The sequence below is a fragment of the Melozone crissalis genome, unplaced genomic scaffold, assembly GCF_028551555.1.
Source record: "Melozone crissalis strain CALT ecotype California unplaced genomic scaffold, PUWL_Pcris_2 ptg000045l_1, whole genome shotgun sequence".
Classification (NCBI taxonomy): Eukaryota; Metazoa; Chordata; class Aves; order Passeriformes; family Passerellidae; genus Melozone; species Melozone crissalis.
The window spans coordinates 27,396,031-27,416,843 of record NW_026535823.1 but is presented as its reverse complement, the minus strand read 5'-3'; the positions used below and the strand labels follow the sequence as shown (position 1 = coordinate 27,416,843).

Below are 20,813 nucleotides of genomic sequence, written 5' to 3'. Positions count from 1 at the left end.
GAGGTCTCATTTCAATACAGGAGTCACCCTTTGGGTGTCAAAGGGCCTGTTTTGGTGGTGTCCTCCAAGCCAAGGAGGTCAGGAGGTCCTCTGAGCTCTGTTCAGGCTGAGGGACACGTTTGATGACCATACCTGAAATAACAACTTGGCCTCATGCCCAAGCACTTTCTATCACTGGAGCTTAATAATTTTGCTCCATTGATTTTCCTGGTTGACCATCCAGAACCTTGGTGTCAGCATTTTCCATACAATGTCTCCTTGAGCTGTGAGCATCTGTTCTGTACTGCAGCAAGGAATTCTGATGGGTTTGTTTGTGCTGTTTTCCCCAGATCCGTGGGAATGTTGGAAGTCGTGGGCTGAGCGAAGGCAGGAAGATGCTGCTAAGCTGCAAGCACCAAAGATGTTAAATGAATGCACTACTGAACCTAATGTCTATTTTGATAACAGCCATAGTGCTTATTAATAACTCCAAGGCAAAGGGAGGCTCTGGGAATGCGCTGCTGCAGGGCTTGGGACCGGTCTGCCCAAAATAGACAGAATTGCCTTAATGTGGGACTACTGCTGTAGCACCAGGATGAATGTTACATTAACTATGCAGAGTGCTGTGGAAAGGTTTAGCCCTTTAAAAATTCCCTCAGGCAGTGCCAGAGCTCTTTGGTTAAGTCACAGGTAAGACCTTCACCAGAACTCCTGTTCCCAAGTGTCTGAGCAGCTGGCGTGGTTCAGTGAACAGTCTGCTACTGCTTTGTCTGTCCTCTCCTGTCCAGGCCTATTTGGGTTGGGGTCTGTTTTTGTTTCCTAAGTCAGAGGAGAGCTCTCAGGCAGCAGTTCAGGGGTGCCAGCCCCTCCTCTGTGCACACCCTTGGCACGAGAGGCTCCAAGGGCTGTCCCTTTCTGCAGGAAAGGCCCCAGGGCTCCCCAGCAGGTTGGTGTTTACAGACCTCTGGTTTTGTTCTGGCTCCCAGTTTTGTGTGCTGTGCTTGCTGCACTGCTTGTCCAGCGCAGAAAGGTACTGTGCCTTCATCCTTTATGGTGTTGGGGTTTTCATTTAAAGAAGAAGAAAGTACATAAGACTCTGCTGCTTCCCAAATGTTCCTTGTATTTTTACAAAAATAGGCTTTTACAATTCTTCCAGGTGACGGGGAAAATAGTCTCATTTTGTCCTTTAAGAAAACTGGATCGTGATGCATTTTCAGGAATGCTTTTTGATCAGCAGCATCCCACCAAGGGTACTAAATCTGTTTGTGTTTTTAAATCTCTGTGAGCTAACAGAAACCAGGGATCTCCAAGGGGAGGATGTGCCTGTGCCAGGGATGGGCAGGCTGGGAGACAGAACAGACTCCAGACAGGTCAGGCAGCTCTGCCTCTGTCTTCCTGAGCAGATGAAGACAATACAGTGTTTAGTTTTTAATTTCAATAAATTTAATATACAAAACTACATGTTGAAAATAAAAATATAATATGCAGTTTTTTGCAGTGTTAACTAACTGAATTTTAAAAGTACAATTTTTTTCTAAACAAGTACTCATTTCTTAACAACATGGTAATTAAGGTCATTTCAAAGGCTATGGTTGAAGCAGACATGTCAGTCACCAGTTGATAGTGTTTTGCACAAACAGAATCCAAACCTAAAAGACTTCTGGGGCAAAAGAAGAAAAGATAAACATTTTTCACCTCTTTTACTGCGTTATTAAGCAGAACAATGCAACTAAAGTAACTGGAAAGCTGCTGCTGTGGCAAAGCTGGAGTGCAGGCTCTAGGAGGAAGATTATCACCAAGTTTCTGGAATGCTCTTCCAGCTGTGGAACCGTGCCTACACCGTGTCGTGCTCAGCTGTGTCCCAGAGTGTGCAGAGCCAGGGTGCAGAGGGGATCAGGTGGCCTCAGTCCAGCTGGGCTGCTCAGGCAGGAGCAGGGGCTGGGTCACAGCTCCTGCTTTGGCCAGCAGGAGCCACTGCATGAGCTGCATTGTCACCCAGCCTGTCCCAAATGCCAGAGGTAAGGCTTCCCTTGGATGTGACACCCTGTACAGTGTGGTACTGTGCTCCCTCTTGCTGGCCAGCTTTTGCTTGTGGAGTTGGCCCCAGTTCCCTTGCCTGGGGCTGGGTGGTGCCAGCTGTGATTGGGAACATTGGATTTGTCATACTTTGTTTTTTGAAAAGCAGCAGCCATTTATTCCCAAGTGCACTCTGTGCAGACACTGGGCTGCCTTTCTATAAAACTTATCACTGTGCAGGTACCTTTCCCTTGGCCAGCCAATGGTGTTGATTTGTTTAAAATCCAGAGCCTCAGTCCCACAGTGGCCTGGCACTTCTCTTTGTCTTTGCAAGGCCACTGGTGTTACTGTGTCACAGCTTCCCCAGAATGGACGGCATTAGGGAGTGTCTGACACCACAAATGTTCACCATAAATTAGCACCTCTCTTCCCAAATTAATTAGTTCTAGACAGGAGGAGAAACCTTCACCCCTCTTCCTGGGAGGGACTCAAAAGAGCTGCATTGCATGACTGGCTAAACAAACCAAACCCCTTCTCCTGCTTACAGCTCTTGCCACTGGTTAGCAGCTTTCCATGGAGACAGTAAGAACATGGAACCACATTTCCTCTGGCTGATGCTCAATTCCAGCTTCTTAAGGCCCTGGCAGACACGAGCAGCTGCTCTCCTTACCAAAGCCCTCTCAGGTGAGACCAAGAGCACTGGGCCGAGTGCACATGTTCAGAACTGACCACAAAGCCTTTTTTCAGCAGAACATGCAGGAACAGCCACTCTACACTGGTATCACAGGTAAGCTTGGACATGGGGCTGCAATATGAAGTACAAGCTGGCTCGGGTTACGTGACACTGGCGTTACACTACAGCGAACAGCAGGGAGGGGACACAGCTGCCCTGGCTGGGACTCATCTCAAAGCAGGACCTACTGGGGACAAGGAACAAGATGGAGCTGCACTTCAGGGCTGATCTTTCCTCTGTTTCAGACAGATTTGTAAACAAGGTACAGAACAGCAGAGTTGTTGTGGATCACAGAAAGCTGCCCAAGTGACAGACTTTTGTGGTAAATAGAGGAGAAGAGGAAACCAGCCTATTACACACACACAGCTGCAGAGAGCTGCCTGTCCTGCTCCTCTGGATGCACAGACAAACAGGGTTATGGCTAGGGAAGCTTTCCCTATCTCTCAAGGGCTTCTCCAAACATATTTCAACCAATAATCTGGTCAAAACAATGTAAACGTTACATTTTAATGTCTATAGAATAACCACAATGGCATTAGGATGAGGTCAGAATGGAGGTCTTGATTGTTTCTTACATGTCCATCTACAGACAGTACAAGGTTGGAATTTCACTTTTTATTTACGCCCCAGTGATCTTTGCACCCTTTGAGCATTTAGAGTACACGACTGTAAGTCTTTAAACATGAGCATTTTTCTAAACAGTAACAGAAGTGGATTAGCTGCAAGGATAGCATAGCCATGTTGTAGTATAGAAGCTGCCCTGATCCTCTGGTTGTTGACAATGCATAGAAGATTTAGAATTATGGAACAACTGTCCCACCCCCCTCCCCCCCTTCCCCAATAGTGTTAACAAAAGCTTAATTTTCCAGTTTTAAAGTGCAAATGATTCAGATACAACTGCTGCTGGAACAGGTCTGAACAGAAAATGAAGTCCTCTTATGAGATGTTTTCCAGAATATAAAAGATGAGCTCCATTATGACTGGCCCCTCACTCAACTGACAGGCCCCTCCATGAATCACTGGCACTAAGGCACTGTCCAGGTCATTCATGTATTGAGAGGGCAGTGGCTGTCCATTGCTCCCAGCTTGATAACCAACCTAAAAAATACAAAGAGGGGGTTTTTAAGAACAGGACACGAGGCTGTGAGTCAGGGGGCAGGAAGGGAGGAGGAGCTGTGGTATCTCCCAGGGAAGTCAGGAACTTGAACTGGATCGAGCAGGCACTAAAGGAGCTTTTCCACTTGTCTTTGTGCTTCTTTGTGTTCCCAGTGGCTGCCTGAGCAAAAGGAAGCTTTTCCTCCTGTTTTCTCACAGCAGCTCCCTGGGATGAGCAGGACCCTCACACTTGCTGGCAAAAAGGCCAGTTCAGAGTCTGCTCTGAGCACACAGCAGGCACTGCTCGTGCCATATGGGGGTCAAGCCTGTGTTAATTCAGGCTGGCCTTGGATCTAACAGATGTCCCAAAACACCAAACAGCAGCCAGCACCACCTGATTAGCATCTGACACTGGTACTGCTTCAGCATTCTCCTGGTTTAAGTGGTGTATTCCCATTCTGGGGAATGAACAAGAGAACAATCCCCCAGTTAAACTCAAACTATTAAAGGCTTACTTGATCTGAGTCCAGTGTAACACGCAGACCCAGCTTAGTCATTCCATCTTCTTTCAGCAGTTTCAGATGAGGACACAGAGCCAGACAGAAAGCTTTTGCCACATTCTCAGTCAGTCTGCTGTGATCAGCTGGGTCACTCAGACCATTGTGTTGCTCATCATTTTCTAGAAAAAACACCTGAAGGGAAGAGTCAACACAAGACATAACACTTGGCTTTTCTAGAAAATTCAGGTCGGATGTCATTTAAACTTCTACAAATGGAGACTTAAGAAGTAACTGTTCAGGAAAGCCCAGCAAAAACCCCTAAAGACAAGCCACCTTAGGGAGGAAAAATTAAAAAAAAAAATCAGAAGAAAGATTTAAATTTAAATAGTCCTCTGAAACCTCTAAGATCTGGTCAAAAGCCTTGCTATGGAAATTCACTATGTATTGCACATGGTTTTAATAAAAATCTGCTTTTAAACAGATGTTAAGTTCAAAAAATTATACTTTTAATACAAGCCTGAAAATCTCTGCTATTTTGGTCACTGCACTTGTTTCTGTTGAGCCCAAGTGACCTGGGAGAAAAGGGCACACAGGGGCTGAGTGCAGAGTAAGGAACCTGGTTCCTCCTCAGCAGGCAAAGTGAAACACTTACAGAAATATTTTGACACCAGCGTTTGTGTGCTGGCAGAGTCACAGGCAACATCAGCCATGCAAGCAGTTTCTGCGTGATTTATGCCACAACACTTTAACATGCAACACTTTAGAGAAAGTGGCTCGAAATAACATTTCTAAAAAACAATTTATATTAAGATTTGTCTCCATGTAGAAAAGCAGCTTTTAACCCAAAGGCAAATGAAACCAACTGTTCTGTGTGTAAGGCAGCAAGTGTTGTGGTGGTGTCTGAACACATGCTGAACACCCTGATGGGAGCAGCGCTGGCTGGTGCAGCGCGGGCTGTGGCTGTGACAGGGGGAGGATGTTTTATCCCTTTGATCCTGCAGGATGCCACCCTGTGCAGGCAGGAAAGGCACCACAGCCTCGTGGGGAAGCAGAGGCTGCTCCCTGTGGTGCCTGGGGGAGCAGCTGGACACAGCCCTGGGCTGACAGACCCACCTCTGTCCAGCGGATGACCTTCCCGTTGGCCTTGTACTCGGAGCCGTGGAATATCTTCACACTGGTTATGGATTCCATGGATTTGCCATCAATAGGGCTCACAACGCTGCAAAAGGGAGGGGGGAGGGTGAGCTCTGACTCAGCACCAGAACTGAGCTGGACAGAGCCCTGTGCAGAAGAGAATGACCTTGGAATCCAAGGGCATTCCTGAAAGGGGTCACATGCACAAGGCAGGTGCAGAAGGAGCTTCCTGAAGGTTTCCAACAAAGCTTTGCAGCAGAGCTGAGATCCTGTAGGGTTCTGACAGCAACGAGGCATTTCATACAGGTTGGATTTTTGCTAATTTGTAAACTCAGTGTAGGCCATCAATACCTAAAACACAACTTACACATTCCAGGACTTGATTGCAGAACCTAAGATTGATCTGGAAGCCTGAAACTACAGAAATATCCTTCTTTCTAGGTGCTGAGTCCTGAAATATGGAATCCATCACAACAGCACTTTACTGCCATAAATACTTCAGCTGCCAAATCCACCTTCCTTTTGGCTTAACTATCAAGTGTCCAAAGATACTGTTGATGGTCAGCAATTTTGTTTCCAGCTTTACTTAATGCAAACTAAGCACCAACAGTGCAAGGTGACCACAATGTGCAGGGTTCAGCACTGAGAGTGGGAGACAGATTAGTGGTTTCCAATAACTGGATATTGGCAATGCCAAAAAAAATCCATAGCATTGCCAATATTCTAAATTGATGCCCCAAAGCTCCGGTATCTCAATTCCATTTTCATTACAATTAATTGCATCTTATCACTCACAACAGAGGTGCAGACTTTTAATTCCTATTGATTTGAAGACTCATGTGCCTTACAAGATCAATTAAAATTCTTAACAGGCACCAACATCAAGTGCTCTTCTACTTACCCCTTATTAAAGTTTTTATCATCTTCTACCCACTGAATGTGAACGTGTTCCTGAGGATCTTCAGCATCTACTTTGCCACAGGTGATGGTGAAGTCTTTCATCTCTCTCAAGGCCTGTCTCAATGAGTCCATGTTCTCAGCAGTTATCTGGACCATCACTCCATCTAGGGAACCAAGAAATCCTCATTAGCCAAGATAAGCCATGCCAACACGGCCTATACAGAAAGAAACCAAACATCCTTCATGTGTTTGCAACAGGGGTGAAATGTTCATGGGCAGCAGTGCTCCATAAACAGACATCTGAACAGTCACCTTCCTAAACTGCAAACCTGCTGAGTGCTGATGAGGGAAAACACAACAGCAAGAGAAGGGCAGCTCCCAGGTGAAGTCAGCTGTAGTTAAGTCCCTGTGAGTTTGCCTCTCAACCTGACACCTGCTCTAGGCGACCCTCACAAGCGCCACATGGCACTGCTCCATTGAGCTGCCTCCTCTGATGGCCCTGGAAGCAGCACTCAGCAGTGAGAGTGGCTGACATGTCAGTGCTTGCCTGACAGTGGCAAAAGTGGGCACTGAGAGCAGGAGCACTGCTACAGCACTCCTGCCTGCACAGCTGTGCAGCTCAGCTTGCAGGCACTAACAGCTTCCAGCCAGAGCACCCCAGGGCAGCCCCTTCTGTGACACAACAAACCAAATCCAAGAGGGGCCAGCTCGGTGCTTTCAACCTGTCCTGTTCTCTCTGCCCACATACAAGCACATCAACAATGCACATTCACACCCCACCACACTGCAGAGCTATTTGGAAGCAGAGGAAGTTTAGCAGGGCTTCCTCTGCTGCTTGGTGGATTACACATTCTGTATTTCTTAGGCTCACAGTTGCCTCATTCAACCCAAACCAGTGAATCCATCACAGGTTCCCAAGCCAAGTATTTTGTATCTTACCCTCATTTTCTTGGGACCCTGTTTTGCAGCATCTGCACAAATTCCTCCTTGTTAAAGGAACTGGGTGGTTTTTGCTTAGAAGTAGGATAAAGCTGAGCAGCAGCAAGACTGCAAGGCCCAAGGCATATGAGCAGAGAGAGCCCTTTTAGCTGCAGAGCTGAGCTGGGCCAAGAGAGAAGTGTGTTTTAAGCAAGCAGTTCAGTTCTTACCTTCCACTATACTGGATTTGGCAAGGAAGCCTGAAGAAGATTTTAAAGCTCCACTGAACACAAAGAAGCTGGCACCAGTCACTGCAACAACAACAACAACAACAGGAGAGATTTAGTGAGGCTTTTGTCAACGCATTGCCTTACCCAAGAATCAGGTATCAGCTCCATCAGCCAGAGAGATGATTACCCTGAATCAGGACAAATGCTGCTTGGAATTATGGTGCCTGTACTGCACATCATAAGCTTGGATATGCAAAGGCAAATCACCCAGTTATTTTCTAAACTGGACAACAGTTTTTGTCTAAGTTAATGCTCGTACTTTATCACTCTCCCTCTTCATGCTCTATACACCTCTGAGTTTCAGAATTACTAATTTTGGGCAACAAAGTACACAATTAACTTCTAAATGTTCCCACACAGGTGGCAGATTGTGAGTGAGCTGTTTATGGATCACACTAACACCAACCCACCAGCAAGGCCACAGCTCAAAGCCACTTGACTTAAAGGAGAATTATCTTCAATGACAACTAAGCATCACTAAATTCCTGCTGGAAATCCCTCTTCTTGTTCCAGAGGTGAAGTTAACAGAAGTCAGACAAGACCATCAGTCCCAAGTGATATTCCATGCCAGTACATCTGCTGGAGTCACCAGTGATACTTGCAAACCACCCAAATCAGCCTCTGTCTTGTTCTCATTTGGAGATTGCATAAATGTCTTTGCTAGAAATGTCCCCAAACACAAAACATTTAAATTCTCAGCACACAGCTGCTGCAGCCCTTCAGCCTACTGTAACAAAAATATACCCTGGAAATTAGATGGTCTAATTAAGGTGAAAATGAGAAGTTGCTTGAAGATGCATTATTACAATGCTGCTGTGGTTGGTTATTCCTATTTAGCTTTCTGTCCTACTAAATCTAGTCTTTCTTTCACACAGTGTAGGTCAAGCCCAGGCAACCACAACCTCACCTGCACATCCCATAATGCCAAAGCCAGCTCTCATTATTAATGGAGAGGTGTTATCCAAGCCAGCTCCAGCACAAAGCTGCCCAGCCAGGGACGCCAGAAGTCAGACTGATTTTCTCTAACAGAAACTGGGTGAAACCCAGCCAAACCCAGCTGTAGCCAATTCCCAAAGCTGGGGCAGGCACACAGGGGCCAAGCAGCCCAGGCAGGGCTCCCCTCACCTTTCCTGGGCTGGTTGTGGATGCTGATGGCCTGTGTCTGGTAGTTGCCGTCGTCGTTCTGCACGCACACCAGGTGTGAGTCTGCCTTCTCGTTGAAACACGCTCCCCCTGCCAGCACGTGCTCATTGGATTTGTTCATGGCTTTCATCATCTGCAAACACAAAGCTTCAGCATTTCCACCCAGCCCATCAAGCACTTCCATAAATAGGTGGTTCTTGGAGCAGTTTAATCAGGAGCTTCTCAAGTTCTCATATTCCATGTCAGGCTTTAGCACTCAGAACCATAAACTGCTTTTTGAGAAGAGGGTTCAGGTCTTTTACTGCCTGGATACTTTAAAGTGCCATCTTGTGTGCAATTAAGATAAGTGGTAGAAGGGATAGCTGAGCTACTGAAATTGCAAAAGCTGTTATCTCTACCTGGTTTTAAAAATACACAGGGGAAAAAGCCATGAGAAAAACCCTGGGAGGAAATACAACTGCAGTTGTTAATGACATAAATCACAAATGCCCCTCCACAGTTCAGTGCCACATGGGCTCTCAGACTGGGGCCATTTCATCCTCTACTGCCACAACCAGACACCAAATCTTCAGTGTCTCTGTGCTTCACCTGCATGAACTGGTGAAACTGGGATCAATGTTCCCAATTTAAGACTTTTAAAAAACATCCAAATTTTCTTTCTCTGCAAAGGAGGTCTCCAGAAAGCGTCCAAAAAAGTTTGTGACACATTTGCCCTTCTGCTATCATCTAACAAACACTGAGTTAGACACCTTTACAAAATACCCTTGTGGATTATATAGTTTCTTTTCCCCACTATTCCTCTTCATGGAGGCTCAGGCTTGGTGATTTTTGATACAAAAGAAAACTGAGGGAGTCACCCAACTCTGGAATTTGTTTCAAACAGGAAAATGGCATGTTTGCTTAAAATAAAAAAAAGTGAAATTAAATGACACAAATCCCCCGCAGTGAAAACCCAGAAAAATACTGAATTATTTGACATCTCCTAACAGCATTCACACTCCCACCTCTGCTTCCTGGAGCTCATAAGCATGCAGGCTACACACAACACATTTGTCTCTCTCAGTCCAATGTAAAACCTTAATTACAGTGTCAGGAACATTAACTGATGCTCACTATTGACAAATGTGCACAGGTGTAATGTTTGGGGAGGAAACTTAATTAAGATTTTACATCAGACATCAGTGTCTTTCATTATTAAAGTTGATCATGCCATGCTCCAGAAACTGGATTTTAGCTCCAGAACAGCCACATTTGTGGAGCCCAGCAGTTGCCTTCAGCACAAGAAACAACTGGACGGGGCAACTGTGCTTCCTTAGAAGGCAGCTGATTAAGGAATGTCACCTTTGCTGAAGGATTAAACAGACAACTAAGACCCTCTAAGCTTTAGAAAATTTGATTAATTTTGAAAACAAAAATATGTATTTAATAGAAAAACTAAATATTAATGTGGAATTTGCTAATCACAGGTTGAATTTTCCCCATTTAATACACACATGAGATTTCAAATTAGTTTTTCACTTTTTAGATATTGAAAATATCTGAGTAACAGTCCTGAGTAAATAAAAGTAAAGGTGTTATTATTTAATTCATCTTGAGACTGGCTCAGTTGGTTAGAGGAGGGTGATGGTAACACCAAGGTTATGGGTTTGATCCCTGTATGGGCCATTAACAGTTGGACTTGATGATCCCTTGTGGGTCCCTTCCAACACAGAATATTCTGTGAATCTTAATTCAAAGTAAACTCATGAAAAATGCCCATTAATACAACTTTTCAAATTAATCACAAGCTATGAACAACGTTAAATAAGTAACAAATTCTCCATTTAAAAAGCTGAATCCTTGCATCACAGTGGGAAGGGAACCCGAGCACAATTCAGAGTTTTGCTACGTCCCTGACACAGGAATTCCCTCCCAGTCCTGCTCAGCCCATGCCTGGCACAAGTGGAGCTGACACCTTGCAAACACCAGGCACAGCTGACACTGAACTGCACTGTCTGTGCCAGACTGGATTCATTCAAACCTCACTGACCTCTCCCATTCTGGCACAACTGCATCAAAAATTAAAACACCTTTTAACAGACTCTTCATCTTCATCAATTTCATCTTTTTCAAACTTCATAAAAGAACACTTTTTTATTCAATGTTTTTTTTTTTTTACTCACTTATTTTACTCATATGCTTCTTGCAGGGAAATTCCCTCTTGAGATAAAGCTGCATTCTGCTCTGATCTTACAAGAACTTTTACAAATACCATTCTGCTCAGGTTTGCTCTCACCCCAGCTCTGACAGGTTTCAAACCACCAAGTTACCCCCCTCTCTTCAGACAGAACACGAAATCAATCCCTTCTCCACTGTTCCCTTTCATTACTGTTCAAATACCTCCTCCCCCAGCTTTCTCTAGTTAGCAGCACTAACTCCTACAGATGCTGACTGACTTTTTCACACCAGAAATCAAGTATAAAATTTCAATGTTGAAGGAACTTTTACATAAAATAATCAGCAAACCAACAAATACTACTAAATGCTTTGAGTGGGAACACACAACTAATGAGAAAAGCTAATGCATGTTTTCTTCCTTGTTTTCCTCAAGTGTAAAGTTTGTCAACTTGCTCAAATCAAACATATGACACTTTATGTAAACAGTTCAAAAACCTGAAGAAGAATTTAAGAGTTTAATTAATAGTAAATGTAACTGCATTCTTCCTGTGAAGCCAGGCTCCTTCACTTCCAAAAGCTGTGTGCCTCACAGAGTTGCTATTTGCTTTTGAGGCATTTTTCCTTAGTGGTAGTGAATAAAATAAAAATTCCTCTAGATCCCAGGTACTCCAATCACAAAGAAACTGTACACAAATGTATGTTTTATGAGCATTACCTCATTATATCTGTTGCTAGGTATTTTGATGCTGGTTTTTCTGACTTCCATATCAACCACTAAACCTTGGACCACAGGCAGTGTGTACTGGTAGTTTCTGAAGTCCTGAGAATTAAAACAAGATTTCAAGTCAGGCATGATGATCATCATTAACACTGCAGGTTTCATAACTATCCTGGTGACTACTACTTAGCCCATTCAAATAACTGTAATCAGTGACTGGAAGGCAGGAAGGGACAGACACACCACAGCATGTAACCTGTGTAATTGCAGTACACAAATGAAAAAATATCTCCTGTATCAAAATTAATGTTCTCCAACCTTGAATATCATCACTGTATGTGAGAAAATTTGCTCTCTGTGTTCTGTTACTATATGGAGTTATTAGTTTTTCTAGCAGTGAGATTAAGTCATGCATCAAAGAGAATTTCCTATATTGAAAATATTTGCCAAGTAGGAAGAGATAATAACATCCCTTCAGTCAGAGCACGATGTAATCAGAGACCTGTGACTGCACACTGTGATGACCCAGCACTTCTGAGGAAGCAGTCTGAGCAAACAATGCACTTATTTCAAAATCCAAACATCCTCCAGCAGCCAGGTTTGGGATATTGATTTGGGTACCTTGTTACAATTCACTGTGTTGCTGAAGGCTAACATCCACTCTCAGTAACAGCAGGGAAATTCACCCAAATCCCCACTACTTCCTCTTGCATCTCCTGGACCTTCCAGCTGCTACCTGGAGCCCCCATCTCCCCACAGAGATCCACCCACACCAATGGAATGCACAGATTCCATCTCAGACTTACTGCAAGGAGGTTCATGATCGTGTGTCCAGTCTCTCCAAACAAAGGCTTACGGAATCTGACACTAAAGAGTGGGCATGGATAAACTGGAATAAAACAGAAAAGAACAGGTCAGATGGAAATTTACATACTCAGATTGTGCAAAACCAGACCCAAATATGATGTCCTCACTTGAATGTGGTAAGCAGCAGCTAAAGAAGAGACTGGGAAAACTGGAATTTAAAAAGCAAAAGGGCAGAAGGGTTCAACATTATAATGACCTCACATGTGTCATGGCTGCTTGCCCACTGTTCTAGAAACAAGAATAATTATGTGGAAAGCTCACAGATGCCACACTGCAGAATGAACTGAGTGACCTAGGCGCTGATGGCAAAGATGACCTTTCTAAGTCCTTCTTGGAAATGGCTTCTATTTTTGCACAACCGTCCTGCTGCTCTCCACTACAGCATCATCAGTCTTTCAGTTCTGTGGCTGACACGTGACACTCAAGTGATAACCTAGATTATTTTATTTCCTGTTTTCATTATTTCATCAGGCAAACTCCACAGGGGTACATCAAAAACAATTTAAAGGACATTTATGGTATGTCAGTGATGCAAAATATCTGCATTCCTTGGCTGACATCCATAGCTGTCAAACATCTGTGATGCAATTCTGGATCTGGCTGCATTACGTTATGTTGCAGCAGAAGCCACCACAATGCCTGGAACATGACTCATGCTCTGGTACATAATGCCAAGGTTTCCTAAACACATGTTTGAAGGAGGATTCCTGAGCTATCCTCAGGCAAACACTCAGCCTGATTTCCCCAAATGCCACACTCCCAGTTCCCAGTGTGGCCAGAAGGGACTGCAGAGCGCTCAGCATCATGTGAATAACATGAGGATTTCCTGATGGGAATCAGCTCCAGCCTCTGCACACTGATTTGATACCTGGAAGCACCACACACCACATGCAACCAACCCCTGCACAGTGCCCTGAGGCACCAGCAAGGGCTGAATTTCCTGTGTCTAACACTGGTTTCAAGCTCCATCCCAGATGCACTGAACTCCCTGAGCCTGGGCTGTTGGGCTGATCTGTGGATGCTCTGCAGATGTTTTCTGCACACCCAGCAACCCCAGGGCCTCCTGCATCTGATCTGCACTGCCAGCAGCAAAAGTGGCTGGAATCTGACAGCTCCAGCAGCAAGGAGGATGGAAGGAAACCCAGGAAACCTTCCAGGGAGAAACTGAGGCAGTGCCCTGCAGCCACAACTGGCACAGCTCAAGGGAATACCTCTAAATCCAAACCACAGCTGTAGGAATGATGCAAAGCCTGGCTTCCCAGGTACTTTTCCTTGTCACTATCAAAACACTTCTTTCTGTGCTCAGAAACAGATGTCACATCCAAAACATGAGCTTTTGTTTTTTGTTTTTTTAAATACTGATGGGAATAAATGCACTATTTCAAAAATGCCTGCAGGTACACACAAAAACCTACACACCTTTAACATGAATGTTCCTTTGGACAAGTTTAACCTTCAGTTCTCATCCTCAGAAGGCAAATTTTGAGGATTTTATTTTTCTCCTCCAGCAACACACATATTTTGTGGAAAATTCCCAATGTTCTCAAAACTTTTGAAGTTAAAGTGACAAATCTCTGCACAGTATATTATAAAACGTATTTTCTTAAACTGTTCTGAAAGAGTACTGGGAAAAATTAGCAACAGACCATTTTCATAGTAATTCAGATTAATGAGACATGCCAATTAAAACTGAAGATGAGTAAGACATACAATTTTTGGCCCATCATGGTGGACAGACTGCCAGTAATGTCTTTGCTCCAGCAATGGTAAATGCCTTTTGAAAATTATTTTAACTTAACTTTATGCCAATTTCATGCTAACTGCTAAGATTTTGTTCAGATGAAACATTCTCTCCAGCTTATTTATTATTAGTTCCAACAGTATTTTTGCAACAAATTGCCAAGTTTGTTGCCCCTGCGCACATATTGTTACTCTCTGGCAAATGAACACAGTTTTAGAAACCCAAAAGGAAATGGTCTTTCATTGCAGCATGGAAAGAGCTTAACACAAGGAAGAGCTTTGAGATGTTATCTACACCAGCTAATCAGACTTGTTCTGCACATAACTCTCAGGTCACTACATGGATACAAACATGCTCAGAACTAGATTTGTCTCCACAAAAGCCTCCCTGATGACCCAGCAGAGTTGTAAAAAGGCCGTAGGTCCCACCACCACCTGAGTGCTACACTGTGGGTCTGACACACAGCTCTCCCTTGCCTGCTGGAGCCTGGTGGCTCTGACAGGTAACACTCCATGGCTGGGGATGCCCTGGAGCAGAATTCACCCACTGCCCTGCAGAAGGATGAATACTCACGCCTGTATTCAGCTCCGAGCCTCAGCATCAGGCGGATGGGGAACACTTTGGCCCAGGGGGTCTCCCACTTCTGGATGAGGATGCCAAACAGGTAGGGTGGGGTTGGGAGCACCAGGTCCTGCAGGGACTGATAGGTGGCTGCAACGTACAAGAACCCTCCGTGTTCTTTGCTTCCTAGGAAGCTCTGGCTGAAAAAGGAGTGTCCCAGGTTGCCAACAATGTTACCTATGGGAAAAAAAAGAGTTCATTGCTTCACTGGATTGAGAGCTGTATCAAGAATGTCAGGAGTTTCTCAGAAGGGAAAAAAATCCATGTTAAATTCATTTTTCTTCCTGGAGCATTAATGTGTATTAACCACACCTGAAACAATGGGTCAACCACAGCTGCTCTGGGCAACCTGTGCCAGGCTGACACTGCCCTTTCAGGATACCACACGAGAGTTCAGACCAGTACTGCTGCTAAGGTGGTACCTGAAACCCCCCCCTGGCACTACAGACACATCCCCACAAAGCCTTTTTTCAGGGCATTACAGATATTAAAGGGAGCTCCTCTGCAGAAGCTGTTGTTGTTTGAACTAAACTTTTGGAATCAGCTGCAGTTTAAGGAGGGATGTGCACCTGGTCAAAACATTAGTGCCTCCTGGTTGTCCTTCCATTTAGGCAAAGCGCTGGGGTGCTTGCTCAGACACATATTGAGGATCTGGGTCATTTCAAGAATTACACAAAAGACTGTTTATTTCATTAGTACACTTAATGTAAAACGCAACTGAGAGAGACACAGGGGAGAAACATCACTAATTTTTATTCACATTTTTACTCTTTGATGCTTCTGATTTCCAAAATTGTTTATACTCAAATGGCTGAATGAATCTGAGTGTTGATTAGGTTATTATAGCATCCAACACAGCATTTAACACTGAAGCAAAGAACCATGGTGAGATTCCTTTTACCAAATGACAACAACAGCATGCAAATAATGTACAGAACAGCTGATCACAATTCTCCATAGGAAGATGTGAATATTAACAGTGCTGATTTGCTCTCAAACAAAAAGACAATTTCAGAGAGCGTGGTGTGCTTGATCACACCACTCATGAGGAATTGCATGGGACTGAGGTACTCATGCAGACCTCCTGGGCTTCTGGAGCAATCCCAGACTTTCCCACCTGCAGACAGAGACTGCTAAGTAGGAGTTTCTGCTCCTTCAGCACCTCATAACAGTATTTGTAGCTGAACTCAAGGCAGTGATGTGCACCTCTCCATCTGCACATCCACTGGACACTACCTGGGGAGTTTCCTCCTTTTACACACACTCAGACAAATGCCAGGTTTTAAGTAAGTAAAACTATGAGTCACAGAAGTGATACTTTGACATCCTCAGTCATACAAGTTATAACCACACAGCTATTCCAGCCCTCCCTCTGGAGATGTGGCCATGCTGCTTTGCATCTCTCCAGACCACCTTGGCACAATCATCACTCAATATTGTCCTTCACATTCCCTTGAGTCCTCCAGCTTTACATATAGTGACTGGCAGGTCTGTAAGCAAAAGGCTCCTTTTATACTCCAACTAACAAATAAGCTCAAGGGGTTCCTTATTTTTCAATTTCTGGGCCCCTTTGTGGATTTTTTTTCTGTACTCACAAACGCTGCACAAAGTAAGTTATTAGGTTCCCTGTTAGAAGGTGACAGCTTTGGCAGCCCAGCATCCCATAGCAGGGTGAGGCTCATTCAGAGTTTGCCGCTGTCCTGCAAAGCCAACCTGTAATTTTACAGATACACACAGGCCAAAGCTGACATGATCACCCAGATCAAACTCCAGAACTCTTAGAGTGGCTATAACGTCTCAGCTGAGCATACTTGATGAAAAGCAGCTACTGGTCAAACCACCATGAATAATAGAGCCAAATCAAATGTCAGCTGCTGAGAATCCCTGCTCCTGCCCATGTGCAAATGCAGCTCTGTCAGCTGTGCTGGGACACTGCTCAGTGAAACACCAATGCACCAATGTGGGCATCCTGCTAGTGAGTGCAACCAGTGTATCCACTGGTGTTCATGAGAAAGATTTTCACTTATCTAAAATAGCTGCTGGCACTCATTTGCTTTTGCAGTTTCCACCTACCCTCACTAATCGCCTCTTCTTCATTTATACTTCCTTTTCCCCTTCCCATCTGTTCTTACCCAAATACAGCTACAGGCCTGATAATAAAGTTACTTGGTGAGGTTCTCAGCTCCAACAACATGATCACAATAATCCTTTTTACCCTTCAAGTGTATGACGTGTACGAAGTGCCAAACTGCACCGAGTTCTGCCCCCTTCTCTGTGGATTTTCTGTGTGTGAGAGGCCAGGCAAAGTGCAGCTGTACAATCCCGTATGCATCTGAGACGTGTGGCACTGCCCACTGGAATGACAAAGCAACCAGACATTTCCACTTGAGACTGGTGCCAAGTGCTGCAGCAGAAAGGGATGACTACTTATTTTCTCTGTTTCAGGAGATGGAGCCTCAAAGGCTCACATGCCTGGGATGCCTCAATAATAATTTTTCAGCCAACGGAAACATGGAAAAAGCCCTCAGAGTTGAATCTGCAACTCAGCTGTTCAGCCCTTTCCTTCCATAAGCCACAGCACCATAAATTACTCCTCCTGACACAAGCAGCTTGCACAGTGCAAGATCCAAGAGGCTGCCACCGCTTTAAGAGGACAAATTACTGGGATTAGGTAGCTGGGCTGCAATTCATTATTTATAACAGCTTAAGAGTCTAGATGTGGACAGCATGGGAAGAAGCAAGTGTTTTCCTACACACTTCTTTAGTGCCCTTTTCAGTCAGCACAACCAAGTCAAAAAGCCTCTCTGGGCTTGTCCCTCGAACATTTCTGCCCTGACCAGGGGCTGTCAGTCTGTCCTGCCCGGTCTCTGAAGGTCATTCCAAGCCAAGGCCCCTGTGAGAAGTTGCTATTCCCAGCCTGACATTGTCAAACCAAACCCACTGCACCATTACACATTTTAAGCACAGAACTGTTTCAGAGGCTTGTAGAGAAAGTGTAGGCGTCAGAAAAACCTTCAAAAATAACTATCCTTTGCAAAAGCATGTAATTTAATTTAAAACATATCACAACTTCCTTTCTAATGAGGCAATCTCAGAGTGAGCAGAAAGGTGCCTTTCCATATATTAAGTTCCAGCACCTGACATTATTTAGGAAGTGCTTTAAGTGTGCATGATGCATCTAAAGTAGTTCTGCAGGAGGTCAGTACTTATCCTCTTCTCAATTATACTGGGTTATCCTTGACTTTAAATCTCAAGCATCCCTACAAAGTTGTCCAGAAAAAAAAAAGATGCTTTTATCCATAGTGTTTTGAATTCTTCACTTAGATATCTTTCCATGATGAACAATGTGCTTTGTGAAGCAGTTTGGCAATCCCTTCTGGCCTCAAAACAGTCTACACCAGGAAAGGTAAATGAGGGAAGAAAAAGATTCCTGCACTTGTTTATTGCCCTCAATAAGTAGTGAAGCCAGTTAGGTACTTTTACCAAAAAACAGTGAGGTTAAATTCTTAATGTATGCTTCCCATCTTTTGGTTAATTGCAGGTCAAAAAAAGGTAATGGCATCCAAACTCAGGCAAGGCATTTATTTGTGGCTTGGGGAATTCCAGCCAGAACAGTCAGGAACTGCCATGTACCAAACTCTGCTGGCATCCTGAAAACCCCAGCACCCCAGTCCTGCAGCAGGAGATGCAAAGCAATATTCACCTGTGAACAATCTTGCCAGATGGATTTTCTTCGAGAGCAAACGAGCACATTTCCTTTGGAAAAGGAACACAAAGCCCATCACTCCAAGAGCCACAAAGAGCCACAGAAGAGCCAAGGCCAGGAATGTACCTTGATGCCCCAACACATCTGTAGCAGGTGCCAACACTGAGAAAAAACCTCCATATCAGCTCCACATTCAAAGTTCTGGCCATGGTCAGCATCTCTTTATTGAAACACATCAGAAAGCAATTTGGAAAGAACTTCCTCCTATTGCCAAGGGCATAATGCTTCACTTACTACCAGGGAGAGCAGCAGCTGCCAGCATCCAAAACTTTCTCAGGCTACTCTGTGGCAGCCTTCCTAACATCACTCACTCACCTCACATAAAGTTTGATTTTGTCTCCACTTTCCACAGACCAATTGTAGATCTGTAAAGAAGCCCATGTAGATGTTCTCTATTCAGAACATCTACATGGGCTTCTTTACAGATCTACAACTAACTACCACCATACTTAATTAAAACCACACCGGGTAAAAAATGCACAAACTGTGTTTGGGATAGACCCACCCTCACAAGGAATATCCCCAAAAACCAGGGTCAAAGCCATTTCAGGCAGTTGTCAGATTTACATTTGCACTACAAAAGTAACAGTAGCTTTTATTGTTTTGCAGCACAGAGCTGATGCACTAGGGCATCTCTGGCAGCACTACATAAACACATCCAACTGCCTCAAAGTCCCCATTCACACGGACAGAAGTCCTCATTTTCCCATTCACTGCCAGGCTTATAGCCAACAGACAAGGATAATCATGGGATTACTACTACAGCAGTGCAACTATTACAACCACAACAGAAATCATTAGCTTCCAATTTCAAAATGAGAAAAGCAACACAGCAGGGAGCTTGATGACAGAGGGGCCAGAGGAAAAGTAAAGTGATGAAAAGTGAGCAGCAACAAATACTTGCCCTAACTGACTTCATTTTTTATAACTCACATGCATACAGTTTACAGTGAGAAATACCATTTTTTCCTTCAAAATCTCTCTGCTGCTATCCTACCAGAGGCAGCCTGCAAACAACACCCAGCACAGAGGGCAGGACTCTGCCTCCAGAACAAGTTATCCCTTCAGGAAAGAGGAAACATCTGGGAAGAGGCACGAGTACATACAAGGACTTTGTGCTTCTAGGCTTGAGCACAGAATTCAAGCTCCTAAATTCATGTGACTCATGAAGAAATCATTTGCTATGGACTGGGCTTTAATCCAACAAATAAAAAGGGATGCTGTGTTTTCCTGCTGAAAACAGGACCAAGAAATCTAAAATCACTTCAAAGCAATATCAACAACATAAAAAGTAATTTTTGCTTCCATTCCAATAAAAAGTACTTTTTTACAGTACATTTATTACAGTATATTTATTTTATTACTGTTTTTAAGAAAACTTATACTAAAGGAAATAAATAAAAAACATCCACAGAATTTACTTCAGTTTCCTCATACAGAATATATTTAAGCCAATGTATTATATAATGAAAAATGAAATGGTGAGGCAGGCTGTTAAAAAGTCTCTAAATTCTACTGGGAATTCTTGTTTGCTCTAAATGTCTAAATCATCTCATTGCCAGGAGAGGTGCAGTACCTCTGAAATGAACAGCTTGGAAAGCACGGCTCCACCTACAAGAGCAGAACTGCTAACCACTTCCAAGGGATTACAGACACCAAACTGAAACCCCTACAGCATCACCTCCTCTCTGCCTGAATAATGTTTAAAGCAGTCAAGTTACAAATATGCTAACAGATCCTTCTGCCTCTCAACGCGTGCCTTGGAGAGAAAAAAAGGATGGATGTTGAAAAAGCATTCCCAAGTGCTTTGGGAATTCATCAAGGTGCACTATCTACAAAAGCTGCAGGCATTATGCAGTAGCTGAAGGTGTCTGTCTACTCATCCTTCATGTCTGAAACACAACACACAGCAGATCCTACCAAAAGAAAACACACAGTGGAATTCTTCAACAGCAACATTGGGTTTCTGATTAACAACTGTACAATAGTAAGCAGCTCTTTGCACCAGTGGAATTGTAGGATATCAAATTACTACACTACAGTACTAAAAAAGAATTCCAAATACATTATGTAGGAGTTATAAATTATGTATTTCTGTAGTGTAATTATACAGAACTTCATAGCAATATACACACCAAGCTGGATTTATATCTGCAATATGCATATATACACATTTATATACACATGCTTGCCATTTTTCACATCTATCTCCATCTAAATAACATAATTATAAGA

General features: G+C 43.8%; 2 protein-coding genes across 2 annotated transcripts in view; one reads left to right on the top strand and one right to left on the bottom strand.

The window, feature by feature from the left end:
- Positions 1-1,997, top strand: part of CC2D1B (coiled-coil and C2 domain containing 1B) — a 28,480-nt gene extending 26,483 nt beyond the window's left edge. The window contains exon 25 of the mRNA XM_054286058.1: positions 330-1,997. The gene's annotated coding sequence lies outside the window, so the exon portion shown is untranslated. The remainder of the gene's footprint in view (positions 1-329) is intronic.
- Positions 1,998-3,221: 1,224 nt separating this feature from the next.
- ZFYVE9 (zinc finger FYVE-type containing 9) overlaps positions 3,222-20,813 on the bottom strand; it is a 54,715-nt gene continuing 37,123 nt past the window's right edge. The window contains exons 11-19 of the mRNA XM_054285702.1: positions 14,765-14,989; positions 12,390-12,472; positions 11,581-11,685; positions 8,691-8,841; positions 7,506-7,586; positions 6,359-6,521; positions 5,437-5,542; positions 4,339-4,515; positions 3,222-3,826 (exon numbers count right to left, since the gene is read on the bottom strand). Coding sequence (XP_054141677.1) covers positions 3,665-3,826; positions 4,339-4,515; positions 5,437-5,542; positions 6,359-6,521; positions 7,506-7,586; positions 8,691-8,841; positions 11,581-11,685; positions 12,390-12,472; positions 14,765-14,989 — 1,253 coding nt within the window. The 3' untranslated portion in view covers positions 3,222-3,664. The remainder of the gene's footprint in view (positions 3,827-4,338; positions 4,516-5,436; positions 5,543-6,358; positions 6,522-7,505; positions 7,587-8,690; positions 8,842-11,580; positions 11,686-12,389; positions 12,473-14,764; positions 14,990-20,813) is intronic.